The 22,980-nt window shown below is 40.1% G+C and overlaps 1 protein-coding gene across 4 annotated transcripts in view; it reads right to left on the bottom strand.

Moving 5' to 3' along the window:
• The window catches only part of PKD1L2 (polycystin 1 like 2), a 38,945-nt gene that overhangs the window by 5,002 nt on the left and 10,963 nt on the right, over positions 1-22,980 (bottom strand). The window contains exons 9-38 of one of the 4 annotated variants that reach the window (XM_048317066.1): positions 22,708-22,806; positions 21,938-21,987; positions 20,744-20,849; positions 19,942-20,149; positions 19,222-19,342; positions 18,826-18,967; positions 18,117-18,317; positions 17,785-17,930; positions 17,115-17,309; positions 16,173-16,298; positions 14,741-14,923; positions 13,592-13,716; positions 12,662-12,788; positions 11,645-11,779; positions 10,759-10,984; positions 10,291-10,484; positions 9,611-9,841; positions 9,299-9,400; positions 8,918-9,096; positions 8,423-8,569; positions 7,711-7,910; positions 7,329-7,555; positions 6,598-6,811; positions 5,423-5,651; positions 4,424-4,655; positions 3,884-3,980; positions 3,057-3,197; positions 2,168-2,353; positions 1,041-1,368; positions 816-949 (exon numbers count right to left, since the gene is read on the bottom strand). In XM_048317066.1, coding sequence (XP_048173023.1) covers positions 816-949; positions 1,041-1,368; positions 2,168-2,353; positions 3,057-3,197; positions 3,884-3,980; positions 4,424-4,655; positions 5,423-5,651; positions 6,598-6,811; positions 7,329-7,555; positions 7,711-7,910; positions 8,423-8,569; positions 8,918-9,096; positions 9,299-9,400; positions 9,611-9,841; positions 10,291-10,484; positions 10,759-10,984; positions 11,645-11,779; positions 12,662-12,788; positions 13,592-13,716; positions 14,741-14,923; positions 16,173-16,298; positions 17,115-17,309; positions 17,785-17,930; positions 18,117-18,317; positions 18,826-18,967; positions 19,222-19,342; positions 19,942-20,149; positions 20,744-20,849; positions 21,938-21,987; positions 22,708-22,806 — 5,031 coding nt within the window. The remainder of the gene's footprint in view (positions 1-815; positions 950-1,040; positions 1,369-2,167; positions 2,354-3,056; positions 3,198-3,883; positions 3,981-4,423; positions 4,656-5,422; positions 5,652-6,597; positions 6,812-7,328; positions 7,556-7,710; positions 7,911-8,422; positions 8,570-8,917; positions 9,097-9,298; positions 9,401-9,610; positions 9,842-10,290; positions 10,485-10,758; positions 10,985-11,644; positions 11,780-12,661; positions 12,789-13,591; positions 13,717-14,740; positions 14,924-16,172; positions 16,299-17,114; positions 17,310-17,784; positions 17,931-18,116; positions 18,318-18,825; positions 18,968-19,221; positions 19,343-19,941; positions 20,150-20,743; positions 20,850-21,937; positions 21,988-22,707; positions 22,807-22,980) is intronic. The other 3 variants (XM_048317068.1, XM_048317067.1, XM_048317069.1) reach the window with 3 other exon arrangements.

The following is a 22,980-nucleotide window of genomic DNA, read 5'->3' as shown; positions in this document are numbered from 1 at the left end:
TCGCTTTCACATCAATGTGAGGCTGAATCCAACCACTGAACTGAGATTTAGACTTGACTATGTGAGTAACCCTCTAAGTATTTGAAACTTTCCTCAAACAGGAATTTCAGAGTCAAGGCTTTTACAGTGGTAGTGCTGTCTGTGTGATAGCACAATAGTAATCCCAATAGGGCTCAGTTTGGATTGGACTGCAAATGCAGAAATACAGCAGGAGAACTTGGAATTTTTTAAAAAGCTGAATCTCATTCTAAACCCAAAATTAGCTTAGTTTTGTGGTCAGTTTGGGCATTTTCTGATACTTGGACACACCAAGAGAGGCTGCTGCTCAGACCAAATGTTTTCCTATAGCCTTTAAACCAGAATTTGGTTTCACTATTCTGTTTTATCTACATTATGTATTACATATTTACATAGCTATATATTAGAAGTCATCTGGAAGAAAAAAGACAGACTGTTATTTGTATTTTCTGTCTTAATATTGTATTGATTAGCTGCAATGATTAGGAAACAGAATTTTTCTTGTTCCTGATGTGTAAATTCTGGAGATCAAGTTTCAATAGTGTGTTTTCTTCATCAATAGATGACCACAGCATAAGCAAACATAAGATATTCCATTATGGTCTATATTACTGTGATGCTGCGTTTTTCCTAAATGGTTTGTAAAATTTGCATTGATTCTCTCATGATTAGATTTATTAAAACACTTGTCTTTACTAAAGAAAAAACTAGGAAAACACTGGCAGTGTGTAAATCTACCTTCTCTAGGTGCACTGCTTGCTCTCTTCATAAATGTGTAACTTAGGAAAGTTTCTCACCTAAAGCATTGCTTTCAAACATCAGGCTTATAATGCAGAACAGGTTCACGTTGGCATTGTAGACTGTAAATTCAACAAACACTGCTCTTGTGAACGTGTCAAGCCAGACATTTTTGAAAAGGTACTGGAGAATTCTGTCAAAAGAATTGCAGCCAGTGATCTAACTCATACAGGAATGTATCACATGGAGGATGCACTGATAATTTACAAGAATACAAGTGGTACCTGGAGGCATTTTTAGGGTCAGTTCCCAGGTGAATCACATATCCCCCTCCGCTGTAGATGGCAAATTTGCCCCAGATGGGGTGTCCTCTCAGTTTGGACTGACTCTGATACTGCCATGCTGAGCTCAAGTCAGAGGAGTTATCAAAGGCTGAGGTATTCCAGTGTTCCCCATAAGCTGATGTATCTTCTGTTTGTAGGGAGTATGGAGCGTGGCATTCCTCAGCTACGTGCTGGAGTCTGGGAGAAATGGGGCAGGTGCCTCCTCTCACTCTTACTTGGCGAATTCGGGCACTACCCACCAGCTTGGAATTGCCATCTGTAATGAATCCTAAACAGGAGATGGAAAAGAGCAGCACTGGCAATATGACAAAATTAATAATATTAATTTATGAGTCAGTGATGCCTTAATATTTTGCCATATATTCTTTTCTCGGAAACACTGTAAGCAAAATAGTCATGAAAATGAAACCCTCATGTTGATTTGAACTGAGTTCTTAAATACAATTCACACTAACAGAGTTCTGTGTCACTCCCCATCTGTATTTTATACAGAAGAAAAGTGGGGCCTGGGGGAGAAAAGTGACTTTATACAGTGTTCATGTGGCCTGTCATGCCCAAAGAACAACTATGCTAATATATTTCAACATTTACCATTAAATGTGAGCTGGAAAATGAGTCATATTTTACTGGATATGGCTAGATAGAAACATGGTGATATTGCATAATTTGCCTTCACATTGACCCAAGTCCTGATGCAAACAGCTCTCCTGAGGAAAAGCTTTATGGTGCCACCTGTCTGCCATTCTTTTTTTTTTATTATTATTATGGAAAGAAAGTTGTGTAAAACTGAGGATATATCTGGAGTAAGTAATGTAAAATGTGAAAAATTTAACATTGCAGTGCAGAACTTTTGGGTTGTATTAAACATAAGGAAAATATCAGGGGACGTTTAACTTGGGGCCAAGCTGTAGGGTTTTGTTATCCACTAGTATTCCTATTGTAAGATTTCTTGCTAGCCTCATATACTCACAGTCCCTTTCTCCACTGAAATATGCAAGTTAGAGATAAGTATTAAAAATAATGTTTCAGAATCTGACAAGCTGAAGGGAAACAATGTGAATCTTCACCTTTATATGATCCATAAAGGTTTTTGAGTAAGGTAGTGTTTGCCCACATGAAAAAATCCTGGTAACTGTAGACATCATGGAATCCATCTGTAAAGCTGTCCTCAATGTGTTTGTTTAAATAGTAGGAATTGGGATCTCTCTGCCCATAGGCAATCAGTAACAGCATCCATAAAAACCCCAGATAGGCTGGAAAAAAAACCAGAAAGAGACAGCACATGTGAGCTCTGAGTTAACAATGCTGTTCAAAATAAATTGTGTGAATGATTTCTTCTGTCAGCACTTATTAGGCCACAGAGGTGCTTTATAGACTTAGTGACCAGTGCCAATGAATGCACCCAAGCTGCTTCAATGTGCTGCAGTTTAAGTGTTTCACATTTGGAATATGAGCCGCAGTCAAGAAAATAAGTGGGAAGGCTAAAGAGAAGTAGTCATGGCAGCTGTAAATAAAATGAGCAGTCTGACTTTGTTCCAAGTGAAGTTGAGGTATTTTTGCCATTGAGTTTAGAGGAAATAAAACAGGGGCATAAATCATTATCTATAGATACTATCTGCTTTTAGAAAGATGGCCTCCATCTGCTCTTTGATTTCAGCTTCATTTAACTATTGACTTCCTCCTTTTATCCTTTCTACTTTTCTTTAACCTCTCATGTGTGTGATGTGTTTCTTTACCGTAAAATGAAGCCTTAGCCACACTTTTATCTCCAGCTAACATTCCCACCTCCTTGCAGCTCCAGCTGCCATGGAACAGCCTGTCTCTACATCATAACGTCTGGCAGAAAGCTGAAGATATGCCAAAACTTTGTCACCCAAGAGAACAATATTTTCACTGATGTAAAATTACTGATGAGTATTACTGAATAAAACAAGATAATCTACATGTGGATAATACCCAGGATTTCCCTGATGAGGGCAAAAGCTTTCTTCTCCTTCATGCAGCTGATTTTCATTTTCTCCACATCAGCAGCAGGAGGTGGCCGGTAAATATTGCTTCTGCTGTCTCTTCGGGCTCCAAAGAGAGGGTGTGAATCACCTGTGAGGGAGAGCAGTGAACCTTGGAATTAGTCAACAGATTATCCATGTCCTGCTTTTTCTTCCTTTGGACATTCTAAGGAAACATTTCTATTTAATGCTTTCCCTTAGGAAGACAGAGGATGTGATTTTAACCATTACTATAGCAAGGCAAACAGCGGGGAGGGAAGGAGCTCACAAAAACTGTGTTGGGTTTAGGACCAGGTGTAGTCCAGGTGTCTCTAGGCTGAGCATCTCAGAAGGTGGTGTATTTGTAGCCTGAGGCTGAGCAGGGAGGAAGCTGTAGATCAGATAACTTTGATGTGCCCTAGGATTCTTGTCTGCTAGTCAAGGCTTTATTTAGATATGATTATGACTGCAGAAGCCACTGTTCAGTTTAGGGGAATAATACAGATAACTGTGGTTGTGGAAAAGTATGTAACCTGGGAACCTTTATATAGGCCTTAAAGGATGTGGGAAATTTCTTTGTGAGAGGTTTTATTTATGCTTGTCAGATAAAGAGCTACCAGTCTACATGAAGGTTGTGTTTTGCATTGGGTCACTTATTTATTTTCCCTAAGTTGTGGAATAGTTACAGGTTTTGTTGCAAGGCAGTTGAGCTGAGTCACGTATTCATGCATAAAGCACACCAAAAACTAGGAGAAGACTGCACTTTCTTTAATAATTTCTCACTTTACAGGCAGTTACCTGGTGCAGATAAAGGCTCATCAATAGCTGTGTTTTCTTCATCCTCATGTTCCACTTTCTTCAGAACCAGAGCAAAAAAAGCAGCAAATCCCAGCACCTGGAAAGAATCAGCTATAGACTCACCATATGCCCATTTCATATAAAGAAGCTTAGGCTTTGACCTGGATCCCTTTGGATCCAGGCACTGCAGGAACACAACTGTGCTTTGGGCTTGTTGAACCCATGCAGCTGAAGCCCATAAAAAAGAGAACAGTGCACAGTGCTGGGGTTTGTCCAGCTAAACTGATTTTGTGACACACCCTTCCTATTGAGAAACCTCATTAAACCCTGACAAAGCAAGGGAGATGAAACTAATGGAGTTAATGTCAGCAAAAGCCAGCAGAACTCTGTAAACCAACTGCTTCCTCTTGTTTTAAGGGCGAAGACTTCTCATTTTATATCTTAAATCCTGTAGCTCTTTAGAACATGTTACATTGTCTTTCTGCAATGGCAGCAGATGAGGTTCATCTTGGCCAGTGGTTGTATTTCTGAGGCTCTCACCTTTAAGGGCTGTGTGATGAAAAGACTTTCCAGGAAGGAGATGACCATGGAGATCAGCCACTTGATGGAGTTCTCCTTGCCATAATGGAGTCCGTAGAGCATGGTAAAGAACCCGGACACACCGCTGGTGGCTGCCACAAGGAACCAAGCGATGAACACAAACCACCAGGGCAGCCCTCTGTGGGAAAAACTTTTCTTGTCATCATTGGAGAAGTTTGGAGTATGGGACCACCTTGAGAGTCAACCAGAAGAGAAAAAAATCAGTCTGAGATGGAATAGGAACCAAAATCACAGTCATAAGGTTTACTGGTAATAGGCAACAACTAATGATATAAAATCAAAATATTCTAAATTCTTTTAATTAATGTAGTTATATAGGGTATATGGATAGCAAAAAGTACAGTGAGAAAAAATAATGGGGAGGTGTGCAGAGATCAGCTAAAACCAAAATAAATGTGATGGGCTTATTTACTCCTCAGTTCATGCATAATTGAATCTCCAGTAGAGCTATTGACAAAGCTATGAGTGCATTTAAGCTGCCGAATGCATCTCTTGTGATCGCCATGAAGGCCAAGTGACGTAATTAGTGCAATTGTTTCCAATACTTCCAACTTAATTATCATATTTCACTGAACTATTTTTGTCTGCTTATTAATTTTTCTTTATCCATACATTTTAAGAGTCTTCTGTGACTTTGGAGCTCAGTGATTATCCCAGTCCTTTACTATCACATGGCATTGTACTGTAACTTTCCACTTTGGAGGCAAAAATGATAAACAGCAATGATGGGTCATTATTGCCTTTGTGTGCAGTTCACAGTGCATGGAAATTTCTTTGTAGCTCCTGCAGTGGTATAATAGTAAGACTTATTTTTACAGATATAATGATAGTTATCTAGCACATATTAAGCAGTAATTATTTGGGCTCTGTCATCCTGTCCAATTTTGAATTAATGACCTGAATTTACTTATACTGAGAATGAGATGAGGACTGGGTTACCCCTCACTGATGGATGCTGATGAGCAGATTTGGTTCTCCAGGAGGTTCTTCAAATGCTGAACCTGACAAACAGCTTGTGTGTAACTCTGAGGCATCTGAAATTTATGGGGCCCCAGCAATTCCAGCTCCATCTCTACATGCTGGAGTTGCATGTACAAGCAGCGATGGTAATCACTGTATTTCAGCTGCTCACAAATTCTCTTCTCTGGAGTTGGACTTCTTGCTTTTTCTGCAGGCAAAGAATTATTCATTGATTTATTGAGAAAATAGATAATCCTAGATTAAAATATTGTTCAATACAAAGGGTGGCAGAACTGGAGCTAAAGATCATGAGTGTGATGAAGTGAAGAGTAACATTTGAAGGGATATGTAAAAGCAGCTTTAGTACTAGAGCATAATGCTCTTGTGCTGGAATGGCTTGGAATTTTTTCCAGAAGGCAACTTAGTTAAACAGCAGTCCTAAAAGCTTAATAGACAGGTCAGATCAGATCAACTGTTAATTTGTTCTTGGGTGCCTGTGCAATTAGTAGCTTGGAAGACTCACTGGAAAAGCCAAATGTGAGCCTTAATGAAATCAGTGATATTGTTTACTCATACATTCTTGTTTAGTTGAGAGCCAGACTGAAAGGAACAACAGCACAAGGCCAAGAAGAAATAAAAGGACAGGTCAAAAAGACTGTGAAACAACTGATATTTTTGAGTCTTTTCATTGGTAGATGCTGATCCTGCTCCCAAGCCAGACTGGTAGCAAACATTTGATTATACAGCATAAGAAACAGATTTCACAGTTGTCTTTACTTAGTTGTGCACTCAGTGGTGCAGTGAAAGAACAAGAGGCAATGGGCACACCTTAAAACATGCAAAATTTCTGAACATAAGAAAAAACTTATGTATTGGACACTGTAGCAGGTTGCTCAAATAATTTGTGGAGTCCTCATCCTTGGGGAGACATTCAGCATCTGACTGGATTTGATCTTGGACAATTCTGCTCCTGCTGACTCTGCTCTGAGCAGCATGGTAGGATCCAGAGATCCCTTCTAAGATCTCAGCTATTCTGTGATTCTGTAGTTGCCTTTGAGTCAGAAAATGTAAGAAGAGCTTGGGTCATGACATCCAGTGCTATAATAATTTTCACTGCAAAGGTTTCAGCAGGCATTTCACAGTGTGTTATTTACCTTGGATATCCACAGCACCTAATGTGACACTCATAGGACCATCCTTCTTGCTCTCATGATAAAACCCTTGCCCAGCTCTGTTCTGCTGACAGATGATGTCCGCAACCAATGACAAAAGTGTGTTGATGTTAGTTGATTTTTCAAGGTCTGGTGCTGAGGTGAGAGATGGAGTCTTCAGGGCTTTAAAGAGTGAGTTGGCAATTCTTCTTATGTCCTAGGAAAGACAGCAGCAACACAGCAGTGACTCTGGCTGCAGTGGCTTATGCTGATGTGATCTGACAGCACCACTGGCTGGGATCTGCACCAATTGCTAAAATATCCAGAATGGATAAGAATAGCACATCCTACAGTGCTGGGTGTGACAGACAGATTTCAGTGAGTTCAGGAAGGCAGCTTTCAGGGTTTGAAAGGGCAGAGTACCTTCCTGAGGACCTAAGCTGAAAAAGATGTGGTCCATGATACCTTCTATCTTCACTGTCTTGCTTAGCATTTGCTTTAACTCCTGAACACAGTGATTTGGTCACACACAATAACTGTGCAAGGGCTGGGATGTACAAAGACAACCTTAATGAAGGATTGCATTTAGGTGGGCAAATGCGTGCTTTGCACCAGTGGTAACTGTCTTTTCTCTTCAGACAGGCTGAAGTGCATCAGACAGGGATCGTTTGTGGCGCTGGGGAAGCCGGTAGTGCGTGGCAGCAGAGGGCAGTACAGGACTCATTGGGACTTGCCTTTGTCACAGCCTCTGGAGTGAGAGAGGCAGCCTGGGCGGCCCGTGGGGTGGGAGGCAGGCGTGGGGATACACGACCATTTTTTCCCGGCTTCTTCTCTCTCCCCTGCTGGGCTGGCCGGGGTCGTATGTTCCTGAAGATTTGCACAATGAGCAGGTTGATGGGGAACATGAGGAGGGAGCTCTCAAAGCCAATCATCACTTCCTGCCATGTGAACTCGATCTTGCCTGTCAAGGTCAAACAGAGGGGAGAAGGAAAAATAAACCCAGGCAAGATAAACCATCAAGTCTCTTTCTTGTGAGAAAGCCCATTTATTCAACTTTTGCTTCCAGATTCTGCTGTCTCTCTATTTGCTTGCCCAAGCAATGTTGAGGATTGTTACCCAAATCCATCTTCTGCTCAGCAGGATCCTTTGGCACACCCCAGAACATGATGCTGGTCAGCATGGTGCAGAGGAGCAGTGAGAAGCAACAGGACACGCGCTGGGCTCGTGTGAAGGAGCTTTGTGGGGAGCGGCTGAAAACCGAGTACCAGATGTGCCCATCCTGGAAACCCTGGGAGGTCTTCATGAAAAACAGATTGCTGGGAAGGACAAGAGGGAAATCAAATGGATTCATAAAAAGGAGAGGGAAGAACAAAACTCTAGTTCAGGGTCCTAACCTGTCCATGCTTCTAGGCACTATCAGAAGAAATAATAACTAGGAGAAATTATCAAATATCATTGCTTGATTTGCATGGAATGGTCATAGCTACTTATGTCCTATACTTCTGGCTACAGCATGGAGGGAAGGTGAATAGTTCCTACCTAAATTGTTAAGAAAATTACACATAAGAGAAGATGTTTGGGTTTCTCTAGGTCCTGTCAGCCTATCCTTCTTTAGCACCAATATTTTCAGTATGGTAGTACTGTTAGGGTAATGATTAGATTTACTTAACCATCCTTCTTTTTTCTCTTGTTCAGAGCCCTTTAAGGGCAATGGAAAAACCTGCCTTGTTTTCATTTTTTTCTAGGGCTTTGGTCTGTTTTTTTCCATGCTTGCTTTTCTAGACTGACTGCTATCAAGAGGAAAAAAAACCTGTGAAATAGGGGGTACCTGAACTGCTTCAGGTCCTGTTCTGTTGCTACCAGGAACATTTTATCTAGGACACATTCTCCAATATCAATGGCTAGCCAAGAGTTACAGAGGAAGTACCATTTCTGATCCCGTGCCAGATCATGGACTGATACTCGATTCACATACCTGTTGGAGAAACACACAGGGCACAGTCATATGTCACTGAGTGTGTTAAATCCAGAACTCAACAAGACTGTGGAGGACAAACTCTGGCCTTTGGCTTCTTAGGGCGACTAAACTGTAAGGCACAGAACACATCCCATCCTGTACTGGACCTGGGATACGGGAAGCACTCCTGGTCCTCCGGTTTAGACTATGATTTGGTCTATTCATCTGCAAAAACTAGGATCTAATACTTCTTTTCTTTCTAGAACTGCACAAAGTTTTTTCAAGTGCTAGAAAAGGAAAGCTGTTGTCATTATAAAAAATTATTTGTGGATCTTCACTTACCAGGATCTCCAGACCTCCACTTACCAGGACGGACTGTCCCCTGAATTATCATGCCACAATCTAATACTCTGCAGTTCCCCAAGAGGCAAGAAGGTACAGAGGAGGAAAACATCCACTCCTCCACGTTCAAAGACTCGTGTATCAGGATCATTTAGATGGTGGGGCTCACTCTGTCCGTCCAGTCCATAGAGGGTGAGAGTCACCTGGAAAATAAGAAGGTAAAATGAAGATTTGCACATCTTGTGTGTTTATTTCTCTAGCATACTCTTCCAGTTTTCATCAAACCTAAGGGCTTTCTGGCTCAAACAGTGCATTTGAGCTGTCCTATTAATAGCGTCAGGTGCTCCATTATTCATCCAGTTCCCTAGACAAATAAACTCTCTTCCCACACAGTGGCACTGATACCTTGGAGGTTGTGGCTGCACCACGGCGGTGTCCTGTGAAAACTGTCACAAGGTAACGATACTGAGCAAACGGGTCATTGTCTTCCAGGACTGTGATTTTCACCTGCAGAGTGACACAGCACAAGCAGTGTGTTAGCAGTCCTGTAAGTACAGATTCCTGAAAGCTGTGAGTAGGAATTTGTCATCTTGTGAACAATGTTTACTTACCAGTTACAGGGAAAGGAGTAGGATTGTTTAAAGACTTCCTATTAAAACAGGCTAGGCTTAGTGGGCATTGGCCTGAATGCATTGACTTTATTAGCTGGAGACTTACTTTGGCATCATCCTGGAGGTCTTTCCTTCGAGCCCAAATAACTACAAGCACATATATCAGAAAGATGAATCCTACAGTTGTCACCACCACAGGATTGTCCACAAATGTACCAAAGAGCTGTGCTGTTTTGCTGACATCTATGGCATTGGGTATGACAAAGAAGGAGCTCCCAAAGAAGGTCAGATGGTTGCAGAGGCACTGTGTGCTGCTAGGATTTGTTTTTGGTCCTACCTGAAACCCAGAAAAGATTGCTGATAAAACATCTGCCTTCAAAGTATTAGGTGACTTACCAAGCAAAGGAAAAGACAGTGCTGAGATGGAAAAGACAGTGCTGAGATTGGTAAGTTAGTGTAGAGAGCTGCTGTACACAGAATTGTTCAAGTTCCAATAAGGAATATTAATTCTAACACCTAACCAGTAAGGGGCATTACAATATATCATGGAGTTGTCAGAATGGTTCCATTTCTTCTTATGTAGAGGTTCATCCCATGAAATAGAAATGGAAATGTTGTTTGAAGCTTAGTTCAATATGACTAAACTTCTTGAGTTTATTAAAACATCTCAAAATGATCTTGTTTTGTGGTGTCAGTTCAGTGCTATCATTTTACTACATGATGGTGGTTATGAGGGCTGGCTTTGAAGTATAGAACAGACACATTGTTTTGTTTTGTTCTACTTACATGGCATCCATAGCTGTTCCAGCCTCCCTGGTGCTCATCCCAAAACACACAGTGGGATGCAAAGCAAGTGGCATTTATGGTTAGCCCATCATAGACTCTGGAATCCATTCCCATATCTTGTAAAACTATGAAATAGTAGGTTCCCTCTCCAAAAATGAGTTCTTCTGGGCTGAGAACCCAGCTGTTTGTCTCACCTTGAACATAAATATTTTAGTTTCAATGTATATATAGAAAGGCTAATTCAGAAGTATGCAGCTGTATTGCATGTAACAAATAAACCAAAGAAACAGGTGTGAAATCATTCTTAGCAACTCTTTCTTCAAAGCATCCCAATCTTTGCTCCTGTTAGTGAACAGTTTATTCTACAGGTAGGAACCTTGAAGCATGAGGTTTCTTTCCAGCTAGACACCTGAACTCATGGCCAAGGCTCATTCTGCAAGTTCATGGGTTACTAACCACTTATCTTACCTCCAGAAGTTTTCTTACAGAACAGATGATTTTTCATATCGTAGTTGGTCTCATTTGGGTGATACCCATAGCCCAAGTAAAGTATTAGTGGAATGTCATGTTCAGATTCCAGGTGGATCACTATAGATGTGTTTCCTGAGGTAACATTGACTTGAAAAGTACTATAATTGCCCAGATTCAACAGAATCTTATCTTCCTGTGTTGCTGAAAGCCTTGGTAACATTATCTGTTTTTAAACAGAAAGGTATAAATACAGAAAAGCATTTTTCTTCTTAGCATGCAGCCACATGCTAGATTTTATTTTTTCATAACATCAGGAAAGCATGGCCAGCAAAAATATCACTTTCAAAGTAGTTTTCTTGATAATATCAACTAACTTCTGAAAAGTTAATTTGAAACCTGTGTAGACTCATCACAAAGCCTATGACCATTAGTGCATTTCTGAACTGAGAACTGTGATTATGACTGAGACATTGGCTATGTGAAGCACATGTATGAATGATTTAGATGTCAGTTTATACATGGACTAAGAAGCCAAAGAGTAGTACAATAAATACAGAGGTTGGATGATGAAATCAGACTTCACATTGTGCTTTGGGATGACTGTAATCTGGAGTCTGTTTCCACAACCATTAGCATTCTTACATTCATTTAAATGAAGAATAAAATGCCTCCTTTTTAAGAAAAGACAGAAATATTATTTCATTCATCACATCACACAAATCCTTCCATCACAAATGCAGACAGCATCATCCCATTATCTGACATAATGAACACTACCAGCATCTGCGTTCGCCTCACAAATGATAACACAAATGACAGTTCATTCATGGAGAAAGGAAAAAAATATGAAAAGAGGGTGAGGGTTAGAAAATATTGGATTTACCTCAATGTTCTCTTTGAGGTTGCTGACTGGTATGGTCAAACCATCCAGATCAGTTAGACTTAGACCTCCCACTGTTCCACTGATGTCAAAACTGATGTCACTGGAGAAAAAGGGATTCATGGCAAAGCTCACCATCTGTTAGAAGACATTAACTATCAGACAACTGAGCTATTGTCAATATTTCATTATATTCACATTCTGAATTGCTGAACAGTGGGAGCTTGAGCTCAGACCCAAACAGGAGCTGACCTCCAAAAAGCCTGCATCCAGATTTAAATAAGACTCTACCGTATCTCTAAGGTGGGTCTACAAACCTTGAAAGTGATTTTCATTCTGAAACGTGTACAACAATCTTTATTGTTTCCATGCACTGTGACACAATTTTTTAGCAGAGTTGGAAAAGGTGCAAAGAAAACAAAATGTTTTCAGGTGGTCTCCTGAGAGGGTCAAATCAACTAGAGAAATCCTTAGGAAATTTCTTATGAAAATATGACAATTACATGCAGTCTATTGTTCTGAGGGAAAAACCACCATGTCCTGATTCAGATGAGGGATGTAGGGATGTGCTACCATCAGCACATTTGTCTCCTGCAGGATCTGAGTGCCCCACACTCATGTATTTCTTCCTGACATGAAAGAAAGCTGCTGTAGGTTAGTTTGAATGTAGTAATGGACTCTGAGCTGTTGCATCTTCCTCAGAGCATAAGATGTAAACAAACAGCGAATAGATTTGTAGGTATTGACTCATTCCATTGCCTGCTCCTGCCATGCAGGTGTGAATCAAAGTGTATGTAAGGGACTGATGGGATGGGGAATTTAAGCTTTCAGTCCTCCTAAACAGCCTCATGCAATTAAGATAAATTAGGCTTCTTTGACCAAAAAGATTCCAAATTATTTTCTTGACATGACAGGAGGGATGACATGTGCTTGTTCATTGTAAAAGGATAAACTATTGTAAAACCATTAGATCAGGAATGCAAGCTGGATATGAGATAGAGTTAGATAAAAGCTATTTACCCTTATATCCACTGTTTCATCATCAACTCCTGAAACATTGAGAGAGGAAGCAGGTGGGAGAGTAAAGCTGGCAGAGTTGGAATTGGAGATGTTAATGGATGTGCTCTCCATCTTTTCTGTTTGTAATCTGTCCAGTTAGGGTTGGGCATAAGCAAAGCAGAATAAAAGAGAAAAAAAATAATAAAAGGGAAAAAAACACAAAGAAAACCCCAAACATCAATAGCATGAACTTCATATCTACAGAGAAAGCTTTCTCATTTTGTAAGTGTAACTTAGGTACAAAACTATTTCTAACTGTGCCAGTAAATACTTTGTACACGAACCTGTCCCTGATGCAGTACTCCTCAGAACACTATCATAGAATCATCAACAAAGGGGTGGAATTGGCATATCTAGAGAGGAAGTTGTACCAAGATGTACTTATTTAAAGACTTGGTTTATGTGTGAACATGCTCTTGATTTGCATGCACAGTTTGATGTGGATGAAAACCAGGCTCTCGGGGAACAATTTAGGGATGATTATAAGTAATGGAAAATGCTCATCAGGCTCCTCAGGATTATATTTGCTTCTGCCAAGCTGGTTGCAGTTCCATATAACATGTCATTATTGGCTACTTGGAAAAGATAAAAACTCTTAACTGGCATGAGATGAGTTTTCTACATAATTTCAAAAGGAATGGACTGCTGCCTCATTCAGGAAATTGTAGTAAATTCTTGGCTGGTTAAAGAAGACACAGCATGGGCATTTCTAAGGTGGTGTCCTGGAGTCCAAGCTGTTCTTACTATCAGGCACTAACAACAGCCTTGTTGCACTATTGAAATTGTCATTATGCTACAATATTTAGTTGGTTCCAAACATTCTGTTTAAGCACAATGGAATTGATATTTGTAGCTCTCAGAAGCTTCAGTGGGAGACACTGCAGCTGTTACCTGTGCATATACATTGTGGCAGAAGGAGAGGTGAGGACTGTTGGCTCATCACCTGGTACCTTCCCAAACAGAAGGGCACTCTGTAGATTTTCAACTGTACTTAGGAGCTGGTGTGACACTGAGCTCTGGAAAAGGATTAGAGGAGGAAACTTACAACAAAGGTGCTCAGGGTCATCAAGCTGCACATTATTTGTCATTGCTTCATTTTAATTTTGGTGTCTTACTAAGCTGAAAAACTTGGTAATGGGATCCTTAATCTCAGAGAAGGTTATTCTATTGCAATTCAATTTCTGTAATTCTCATTGAAGCATTGCAGACAGCACATAAATGTCTTACAGATTTTACATGTATATTGTAGTATTTATAACTTCTACACATCGAAATTACAAGCATGAAATCAATCCATATATTAGTGTACTTTTGTGTATTAATGCCCTTTAGCTGCACACTTCAGTGTTTAGTTACTTGGAAAAGCAGGACCTAATTGCAGATCAATTGTGTATTACGAGTGTGTTATTGTTGAGGAACTTGTCCAGTTCATAATCTTTTCTCTCAGGTTAGATTTATTTCATCCCCACTCTCTTGCAGTGATGAAATTAAAGTATTTATATAAATTTCCTGTTCAGCCCAGGAAACTCACAGAGTCAGCTGTGAAAATTCACATATAGATAGGAAGGGGAGGACAAAATAAAGATGTTGCATGTTTCTGAACAGGTAATCAGAGCTTTCTGCCCAAGTTTAAGCAGCAACCAGAGCTGGATCAAGCTGTGAAGTAGTGGTGGCAATCGTGAATATTGAATAGCTGTGGCTTCCTTGAATTAAGGGGCAAAAGGAGGCAAATCTGAAAAAAAATCACAATGTGCTTGTCATCGATTAGAGGTCAGAGCTGATGCTGTGTTCTCCAGTGCTCTGTCCTGTTCAGCTTTCAATGTAACAAGAGGCTTCTATCATCTTCATTAACAGGCATTCAGTCTAACGTGTCTAACTGGAGAGAAGTTCTCTCTGATATTCAAGTCCATCATGGTATCACAATGAACAGTTCCCACTGCCAATTTAAAAATATGAGAGGCAGCAGAGCTCTTAAAAACCTCCCAAAGCAAACAAATATTCACACATAGTACAGTACAAACTGGACCAAATCTAAATTACCTGTTCTGCCTCTGGCACTGAGTTGTTCCCAGCTCTGATTTCTACAGAAGCTTTAAGGACATTGCTCACTGCATTAAACAGATAGTTGGCTGCTTCCTTTAACTGCTGACCATCTCTGCTGTGCTCTGTGTTTACAGCGAGCAAGGAGGCACTGACGTGTTTCAGAGTGTGGCTGGCTTCCACCTGCATGAGAAACACAGGGAGCAGTTTATATGTGCTGGCACTGCAAATGACAGAAGTGACACTTGTGTCATTTACTGAATATTGCAACATTAGTAATCTCTTGTGACTATTAATGGCTAACACTGTTTTTACTATAATTATTTGTGCTGGGGTAACACTTCAAGTGCTAATAAAGGTGATATACTAGATGGTACACCAAAATGGAATACAGGCATGAAAAACGCAGCCTGCTTCTACAGATGCAATCCATAAAAAGATTAATAACATCTGTCTGTCGAACTCTGGGCAAGGATAGCTTTTAGATGTACAGTAATGTAGCAAATTAGGTTGTACATTTCTGTCTTTGTGCCAAAGAAGAATGAGTTTTACGATTTTTATTTTGTGCCTAGATGCAGCTTTGTGACTGTGAAACCACTAGCCAGATTTTAGCTCAGGATGGTGAAGGGGCCAAGCAAATTCATTGCAAGCTTGGACACATCCATTCCCACAGCCTGTGAACGCTGAACAGCCTTTCTGTAGGGTGAGGGCTGGACCTGAGCTATGTTCTTGTCTTGCCAAAGTTAATCACATCCTGCTGAAATCCTCCCAAGCCATTGTCTGGCTCCAACTCTATAATACATCAGAAATCAGGACAGCTGTTTTTATTGCCTGCATATTTGGGAAACTTCCCCCAGTGACAGTTTGTTCTGTCCTGCCATATGTTCACCCCATAAGCATAAATAGCATCATCTACTAATAATGTGATGTTGCTGGGTAAGATTCAAGAGACACTTTTGTGAGACCAACCTGCACATTTGTGCCCAGTTCCTCTGGGTGCTGACATGTTCCTTGACAACCTACCTATGTGCATTTTGTGGAGTGCCTGGATCAGGGATGAACAAGTGTGGGCAATTCTAGAAAAACCCTCTTGGGGCAGTTGTTCTTCAGGGTTCTAAAAGTGCTTTACAAGAGAAAACATGCACCCTGATACATTTCTGACTAAAAGTTAGGAATTCTATCTCAAAAATGTGTGATAAATGTAATGCTTATAGCCTGGATTGCAGAGATTGCTGAGACAATATCTGAGACTTGAATTTACTTAACTCTGAACTGAGTCAAAATACTGATGGTCAAAATGCACATTCTGGTACAATTGAAAAAAATGGGTAAGACCAGATAATTATAAGGCACTGAAGCTCTTCCAAGGTCAGTGGGATAATTAGAGTTTCTACTATAAGTGTGAGGAGATAGAAGATGAATTTGTTCTTACCTGTGCTGAGACAGACAGCTCTTCACTCCTGTAAGTGATTTCTTTCAATACCTCTGACATCTTCAGAGCAGTCTGCATTGATGTTATGTTAACAACAGAGAGAGTTGTCAGCATCAGCCCTCGGAGCTTGGGATGAAAAGGGATAATTAGGCAAAGGAACAAGATGCTAATTAGGACTGTAAAAGTAGTGCTGTGTATTGACAGCCAGGCATGCCGTAAGTTATGCAGTGGAATAAGGCTCCACAACAAGGATGATTTGAGCTGATATTAGCTCTACTGACAAGATGCCACTTGCCCCAGTAATTATATAATCATGAGTTTTATGTTACCTCCCAGCACAGAGAATTTATACACTTAACATCCATTAAGAGCAAGGAGAGTTACTTGTGAGAATTTGTACTAATGTATGTGAATTACTGTGTAAATGCCACTTCCAGAGAAAGCAGAGCCATGAGTGATTGATATTATTCAAATAATGAATCCTAATTGAAGGATACATTGCATTTCTCTAGATCTCTTCATCTGAGGCACTCAAAGCACTGTACAAATGACTGAAACATCAACTGGTGGCTAAAATGGACAAAAGAAAATTACCTGCCATCTAATGCTTTTGGGGGAAATTAGATGGGATATTTATCCCACTGGAGAGGCCATTTTATCTAAACTGTTTTGGAAAATCAGGTTTAGATTAACTAGTTTAAATTAATGAAATAACAATTGAGAATTAACTGTTTTACTGATGAGTGATAAAACAATTTACATAGGCAAATAGTGAAAACTAGTTGAAGCCTGTGCCAAACACTGAGACACATGCTAGAAACTTGAAACCTTCATTAATTTCAAGTGGTGATATGTGAGCTTTTTATTATTTAAGAGCTGTCAAAGAATATGATGGGTCCATTATATGGCATTGTACTGCAAGGAAGCAAGTGTTTCTCTGACCTCTTTTCGTGTATTTGTCTGTAAAGACATGTTAAAACTTTCCTCTTGGATCTGCTGATTAAGGACAGATGTCACTGACTTGTACAGCTGGAAAAGACTCATACTGTTGTTCCCATCTTTTAGGATGGTGTTTGCCTTCTCAGATATGACAGCCTGCAAGGTCAGGTTCCCATCCATCATATCTGCAGGTCCAACCTGATGAAGAAATCAGATATGCTCTCAACATTGCCAATGCTGTTATAATTTTCTTTGAAAAGCTTCCATGATCATCTTAATGACAGCCTAGATAGAGTGGGACATAAAGTTTTGTGTCTCCCATTTTAAATGTTTTATTTTTAATGGCCTAATGAGGATCTCCTCACTGGGGCACTGGAGAAGAAACATGAGGCTTTTGGGGCCTACACAGAGCAGTTCCAAACTCAGTAAACATGCTTACACTGCTTGATCAATGTCCAAACAATTCTTTTAAACTTCTGTTCTAGAAAAAAGGGCAATGGAAGATCTTTTGACCTTGAGCATACAGAGAATAGTCTCTGTTAGACAGGAAAATTGTGATTATGGCACTTTCAGAAGGAAGTAATATATCTAAAACGGGAAGAAGCTCCAAAAGTCAGTTGTGGGTTACTTATCAACTTGAGAGTTCTTCAAATAAATGAATTCTACCGTGTACCTTCACTGAAGCATTTGTTTGAACAGTATCACCAAAGTTATTGCTGACAATAATTGTCACATGTAAAATAAAATTATTTTCCTCTTCTCCAAGTGGAAGATAAACTGGGAAGAGTCCAGGATCCGGGCTACAGTCCAGGAGAGAATCTGAAACAAGAAAGAAGGGGTCATTGACCGGACACCACAGAGACGCCTCCTGCTCTCTGAGAGCAGGGGACTCAGGGCTTGTTCTGTGCGGGCGTGGTTCACTCATGATCAGTCTCCCTCCAGAGCAGGGCAGGTTGTGCCTTTGCTCTTATTAGAAGAAACCCGACAGTTCACCTGGGGACTTACTTGGTGTCACATAGAAGCAATATGTGAGCTGCCTGCTGGGACTGGACTGGCCCGAATCCTCCAAGCCGGGAGCACTGCAGGAGACTCTGAAGGCGGTGAGCACAGATCCATGCTCGGGTGACACGGCACAGCCGGGGGCTTCGGGTGCGGGCACGGTGCTCACCAGGAACCATCCCTCCCCGTAGCCTCGCTGAGTCAGTGCTGGGAGGGGAGGGAGCAGAGCGTCAGCCAGAACCGTGCCCCAGCAGCACCAGTCTGCAGGCGCTCATCTCACCTGCCAAGCAATGGGGCTGTCTGCTCAGGCACCACACACAGCAGGGTGGGCCTAATGAGACGTGGAATGCTGCTACTGAGTAAACCATAAGAGGAAAAGAATTATTTCAAATATGTTAAAGTTTGCATTATAAAACCAAGCTCTAATATTTGATCAAGCATTTAACGTAACTTCATTTCCGATGAGCCTTAACAAAGTTATTAACAGCTTGGAGTAAGATAACTGAATTTCTCCTGCTGTGTGACACCCCAGAACAAACTTATCTCTTCATTATTTTAAAGAACCCACATATAAAGTAACACCTTTCAACTTGTAGACTAATTTACCTTCAGATTTGTCAGTGAGGCTATGCATGAGTGACGTCAATGTGATGTCATGTCAGCAGAGACTATCTCAAAGGAGTCTGAAAAACCCTAAAACCTTGTTAGCCCCTACCTGTTATTTTAATCTGAAAAGCTTCTCCCTGTGTCTGCAAGAAGGAGCTGGTCATTCTCAACACGGATGTGTTGCTTTGAAGCAAATTCAAAGAGTTCTGCTGGAAACCGGTCAGACCACAGGCTAGAGGGAGAGTTGTAGACTGGAAAAGCAGACAGAGAAGAACACATGGTAGTAAGAGGCCCTTTGCTGTGCTTTCTATTGTGATTTATCAGGAGCAGAGTGGCAGTTTGGTGCCCTTTATTATAACCCCTCCCAAACCAGGCACCCCATTGTCTTGGTCTTCACTAGTATTTTTAAGGCATCTGCTTGACAAAATATCCCTCTGAGGCCATATGGCTTTGTGGATATTTATTTTTGTGTGTGCAGTATTTCTGACAAATCTGGTGCTCTCACCTTGTTTTGGAACGTGTTATCTAAATACCAGTTATAATATATGGCCTGGGAGTCCTCCTGTCCAGAGACACTCAGAACAACATCATCACTAACATTCACTGGTTTGCAGTTTGCCTCACATCTGTAAGGGAGTAAGATGGGGATTATACACAGTATGAGATGTCTAGGAGAAATTTCAGACATATCTTATGACATTTATTCCCGTTGTTTCAATGAGGCTAGCATATTGAAATCTCCAACCCTGGAAGGATATATTGGGGTCAAAAACCCTAAATGGTTTCCAGAAGAATATTACTCAGTTTAGGAAAGGTTTGTGTTCAGGAACATGGACTGAAATTTCAGCAAGGCTCATTTGATCAATAAATTTTATAATGGTAAAGTGTAAATGGATTTAGAAAAATAAGTTTTCTTTACTGTGAGGGTGGTGAGGCCCTGGCACAGGTCGCCCAGAGAAGCTGTGGATGCCACATCCCTGGAAGTGTTCAAGGCCAGGCTGGATGGAGCTCTGAGTAACTTGATCTAGTGGACAGTGTCCCTGCCCATGACTGAGGAGTGGAACAAGATCATCTTTAAGGTCCCTTCCAACCCAAACCATTCTGTGATTCTATGATTCTAAAAGTACAATATCACTTTATTATCATTATTATTGGTAACTGTGGCCTTGTACTATGCTTGTGCAATAATAATATTAACCAGTGAATACTAGGTTTAAAACCAGACCTGATTTCCAGTTGCAGTTCTTGTTTTGCAGTCACATAGAGACATTGCTCATCGTGCCTCTCTCCATTGCCGTGGTTTCGGATGGTAATCCTGACAGTCACTGCTGATTTCGGAGGAGGAAGGCAGGAAGGTGGGATTTGCACCTCACTTTGGTTGATTAGGATTGTCTGTTGCTTCACACATTCATTCCAGGCAGGCCAGCAAGCTCCTGCACAAACATATCCTTTATAGTTAGAACAGCATCTTATTAAGGACTTTCCTGCCATAAATTTCAAAGAGCTTTATAGACAAGTTTCTTGAACACAATTTAGAGTCGGTAATCTGGATTCAGAGTACAGGCTTTTTCAAAGTCGTGTATGAGGTCAGGGATAATTATGAGGACAGAACACAGATGGCCTGAATCCCAATCCCATTTTCAGCCAGAAATGTTTTTGCATCATGTTTAATGTTAATTATTGCTGTTTTATTGAGACACATGTACCTTGCAAATGCCTAACTGTGGAAGTCACTTGGGACTAGTCATTGGCTATGAGGGTGAAGCTTAGGACAGGTAGATCTTGAAAAATCGAAACCTTTGGGAGAAGACAAAATGGAGTACTATGCCATATTATATACCATAATTAGTTTGATGCCAAAAACAGGGTTAGGTAGCAGACATTCTTTATGTACAGTGAGTGGCAAACTTTAAAGCCAGAAAATAAAGCATCCTTTAGTCAGATTTTCAACACTTGATCTGACATGACAGTGAATTTGTTGCTCATCAAATACAAGTTGGTGAAAAAAGTTCAGGAAATGTACAAACCACAGGTCCAGAGAAAACTGGAATTATTGTTGTTGTCTGGCCAGCCAAGTGTAACAGTTGTGAAAGGATCCACATGGCGACTCGGTTTAATATATATTTTGTGATCCTAAATAAGAAGTAAATGTATGTAAGAACAGGAGCATGTATAAACACACACATACATTGCTTCTTTATAATGAAAAAGTCTGAAATTTTAGACCCCAAATCACTGGATGCAAATCTGTAGTTTAAATGATCTTTCCCAGCTCAGAGGTAGTATGGAAGTAGAAGCTATGGGAATAGAAGCAGATGGCACAGAAAAATTTTGTGGCAATGTTCTCCCAAATACAGAATTGGTTTAGGAGTGTAGCTCCCATTTTCAAAACTAAGTACTTAGGAAACTAATTCCTGTTAATTCTTCCCATCTGGACCAAGACTTCTTGCCCTCAAACAACCATTTGTCTTCTAGTACATCCCCTTTTTATCTGAATTTGATACATTGCAGCTACAAACAAAGAGAAGAAGGGGTAGCTGAGTTTGTCTTTCTGTGCAACAAACTGTGATAAACTTGGGTTTGGATTAGATTTATGTTCCTCTGATGCAATATACTCCTACAGGCAATTTGTAAACATGATGGCTTCTTGTGAAGCAGTATATCTCCCATAGCAGATGTCTGTCTGCTAGCGTTAAAAACTAGGCCTTTGAGATGATAAAATATTCTATCTGGCATTTTTATTATTTAAATTTGGACAGCTTCTAGCCATTGGTGTATCATTAACTTCTTAGTTTGTCATAAACTGGAAAAATTTTCATTGCAAAGTAATTTAAACACTCCAATACAGAAGTAGAAAACACTTGGTAACAATACGAAATATATTAAACTCTTCTTGAAGGATCACCCTTCAGAGAGAGGTTTGCATTAGTCAAGTAGACAAATTAAAAATTCATCTAAACACATTTTAACTTCCAAAACTGAATTGTTATGAAAAGTTCATCTTCTTTAATCTTTTTTATGAATTATAGATGGAATGCCTGTAAACACATTTGTCTCCAAGACTTTTGGTGTAGATTTTGTGTTAAGCCATATGGTGAACGAACATCTAGTCCATAATTTACTATGCTACAAATACTTTTTTTCAATGCCTTATACGGCACTTTCACTGGTAAGAAAAATTTCTAAGCAATTTTAAAGAAAGATCCTTAAATAATACTTACATTTTTCTTTTGGGTATTTGTTTTGTAGCTGCCTTCTTTCTTAGCAGAATCTGTTTAATGCAAAAAAGAACAGAATATTTTAGTGCTACCTGTAAAGCTTTCAGACATCCTCAGTGAATATGACTTAAATCCACAGGATTTGACTACTGACAGTGTGAAAGATGGGGCTGTAAGGATCAGACCCTAGAGGTGTGATAAATAGTCCAATTAAATAGGTAAAATGGTAACAACAGGCTTATCACAGACTGTAAAGGAGATGATCCTGATTCTTCAAAATAATGGTATAAATCAGAATATATTCACAGGAGGTGATGGAGTTTCACTGATGTACAAAGGAAAATTGATGGAAAGCACTGGAAAAGTTTCAATACAATTAATGCTAAGGTTATTTTATTTCTGGTATAATCTGCTCTTGTAAATGTAAGGAGGAGCCATCTAGAAGCCATTACTGACAGCAATTTATGAGACTGCTGTGATGCAAATATTTTCTGGTTTCAAAGCTATGTCCTGAGCCATAAACTTCACTAATTATTTCTAGGACAAACAGCAAATGTGCAATGTATTACATATACAGAGTGATGCTAATTTATGACTACTTCAAAGTCAGGGAATCTGCCTTCATCAGGAACAAGCCTCCACAAAAGTTTTCAACACTGTTGCTGGAAGGAAAGTGATTACTAGATGCAAACCATAAACACTCTGTGAAATGCTCTGATTGCAAAAAGACACTTGTGTGGTCAAAACCAGCATTGTCAGATTAATGCAATTACCTTTTCTATGGGAACTATTTGCCAACACAGTGATGAATCCAAGATCCAGACTCATGTTTGAGAAGGCATTCATGGCCACCACTTTCACTAGAAAAGTACCTAGAGAAGGCAAAGGGTCAGTTAAAAGTAGCAGTGGGGCCAGTCCAACAGATTTGAGGTATAATGTCCAATTTGTAAAGAAAATTCCATTCTTTTCTGTTAAGAGTTTTCAGGGGGGTTTATGATGGGTGTCCACTGCTGAAAGGCTTGTCCAGGAATATTTTTTCCCTTTAT

This window comes from Corvus hawaiiensis, chromosome 12 (genome assembly GCF_020740725.1).
Source record: "Corvus hawaiiensis isolate bCorHaw1 chromosome 12, bCorHaw1.pri.cur, whole genome shotgun sequence".
NCBI classification, from domain to species: Eukaryota; Metazoa; Chordata; class Aves; order Passeriformes; family Corvidae; genus Corvus; species Corvus hawaiiensis.
This window is presented reverse-complemented; position numbering and strand designations above follow the sequence as displayed.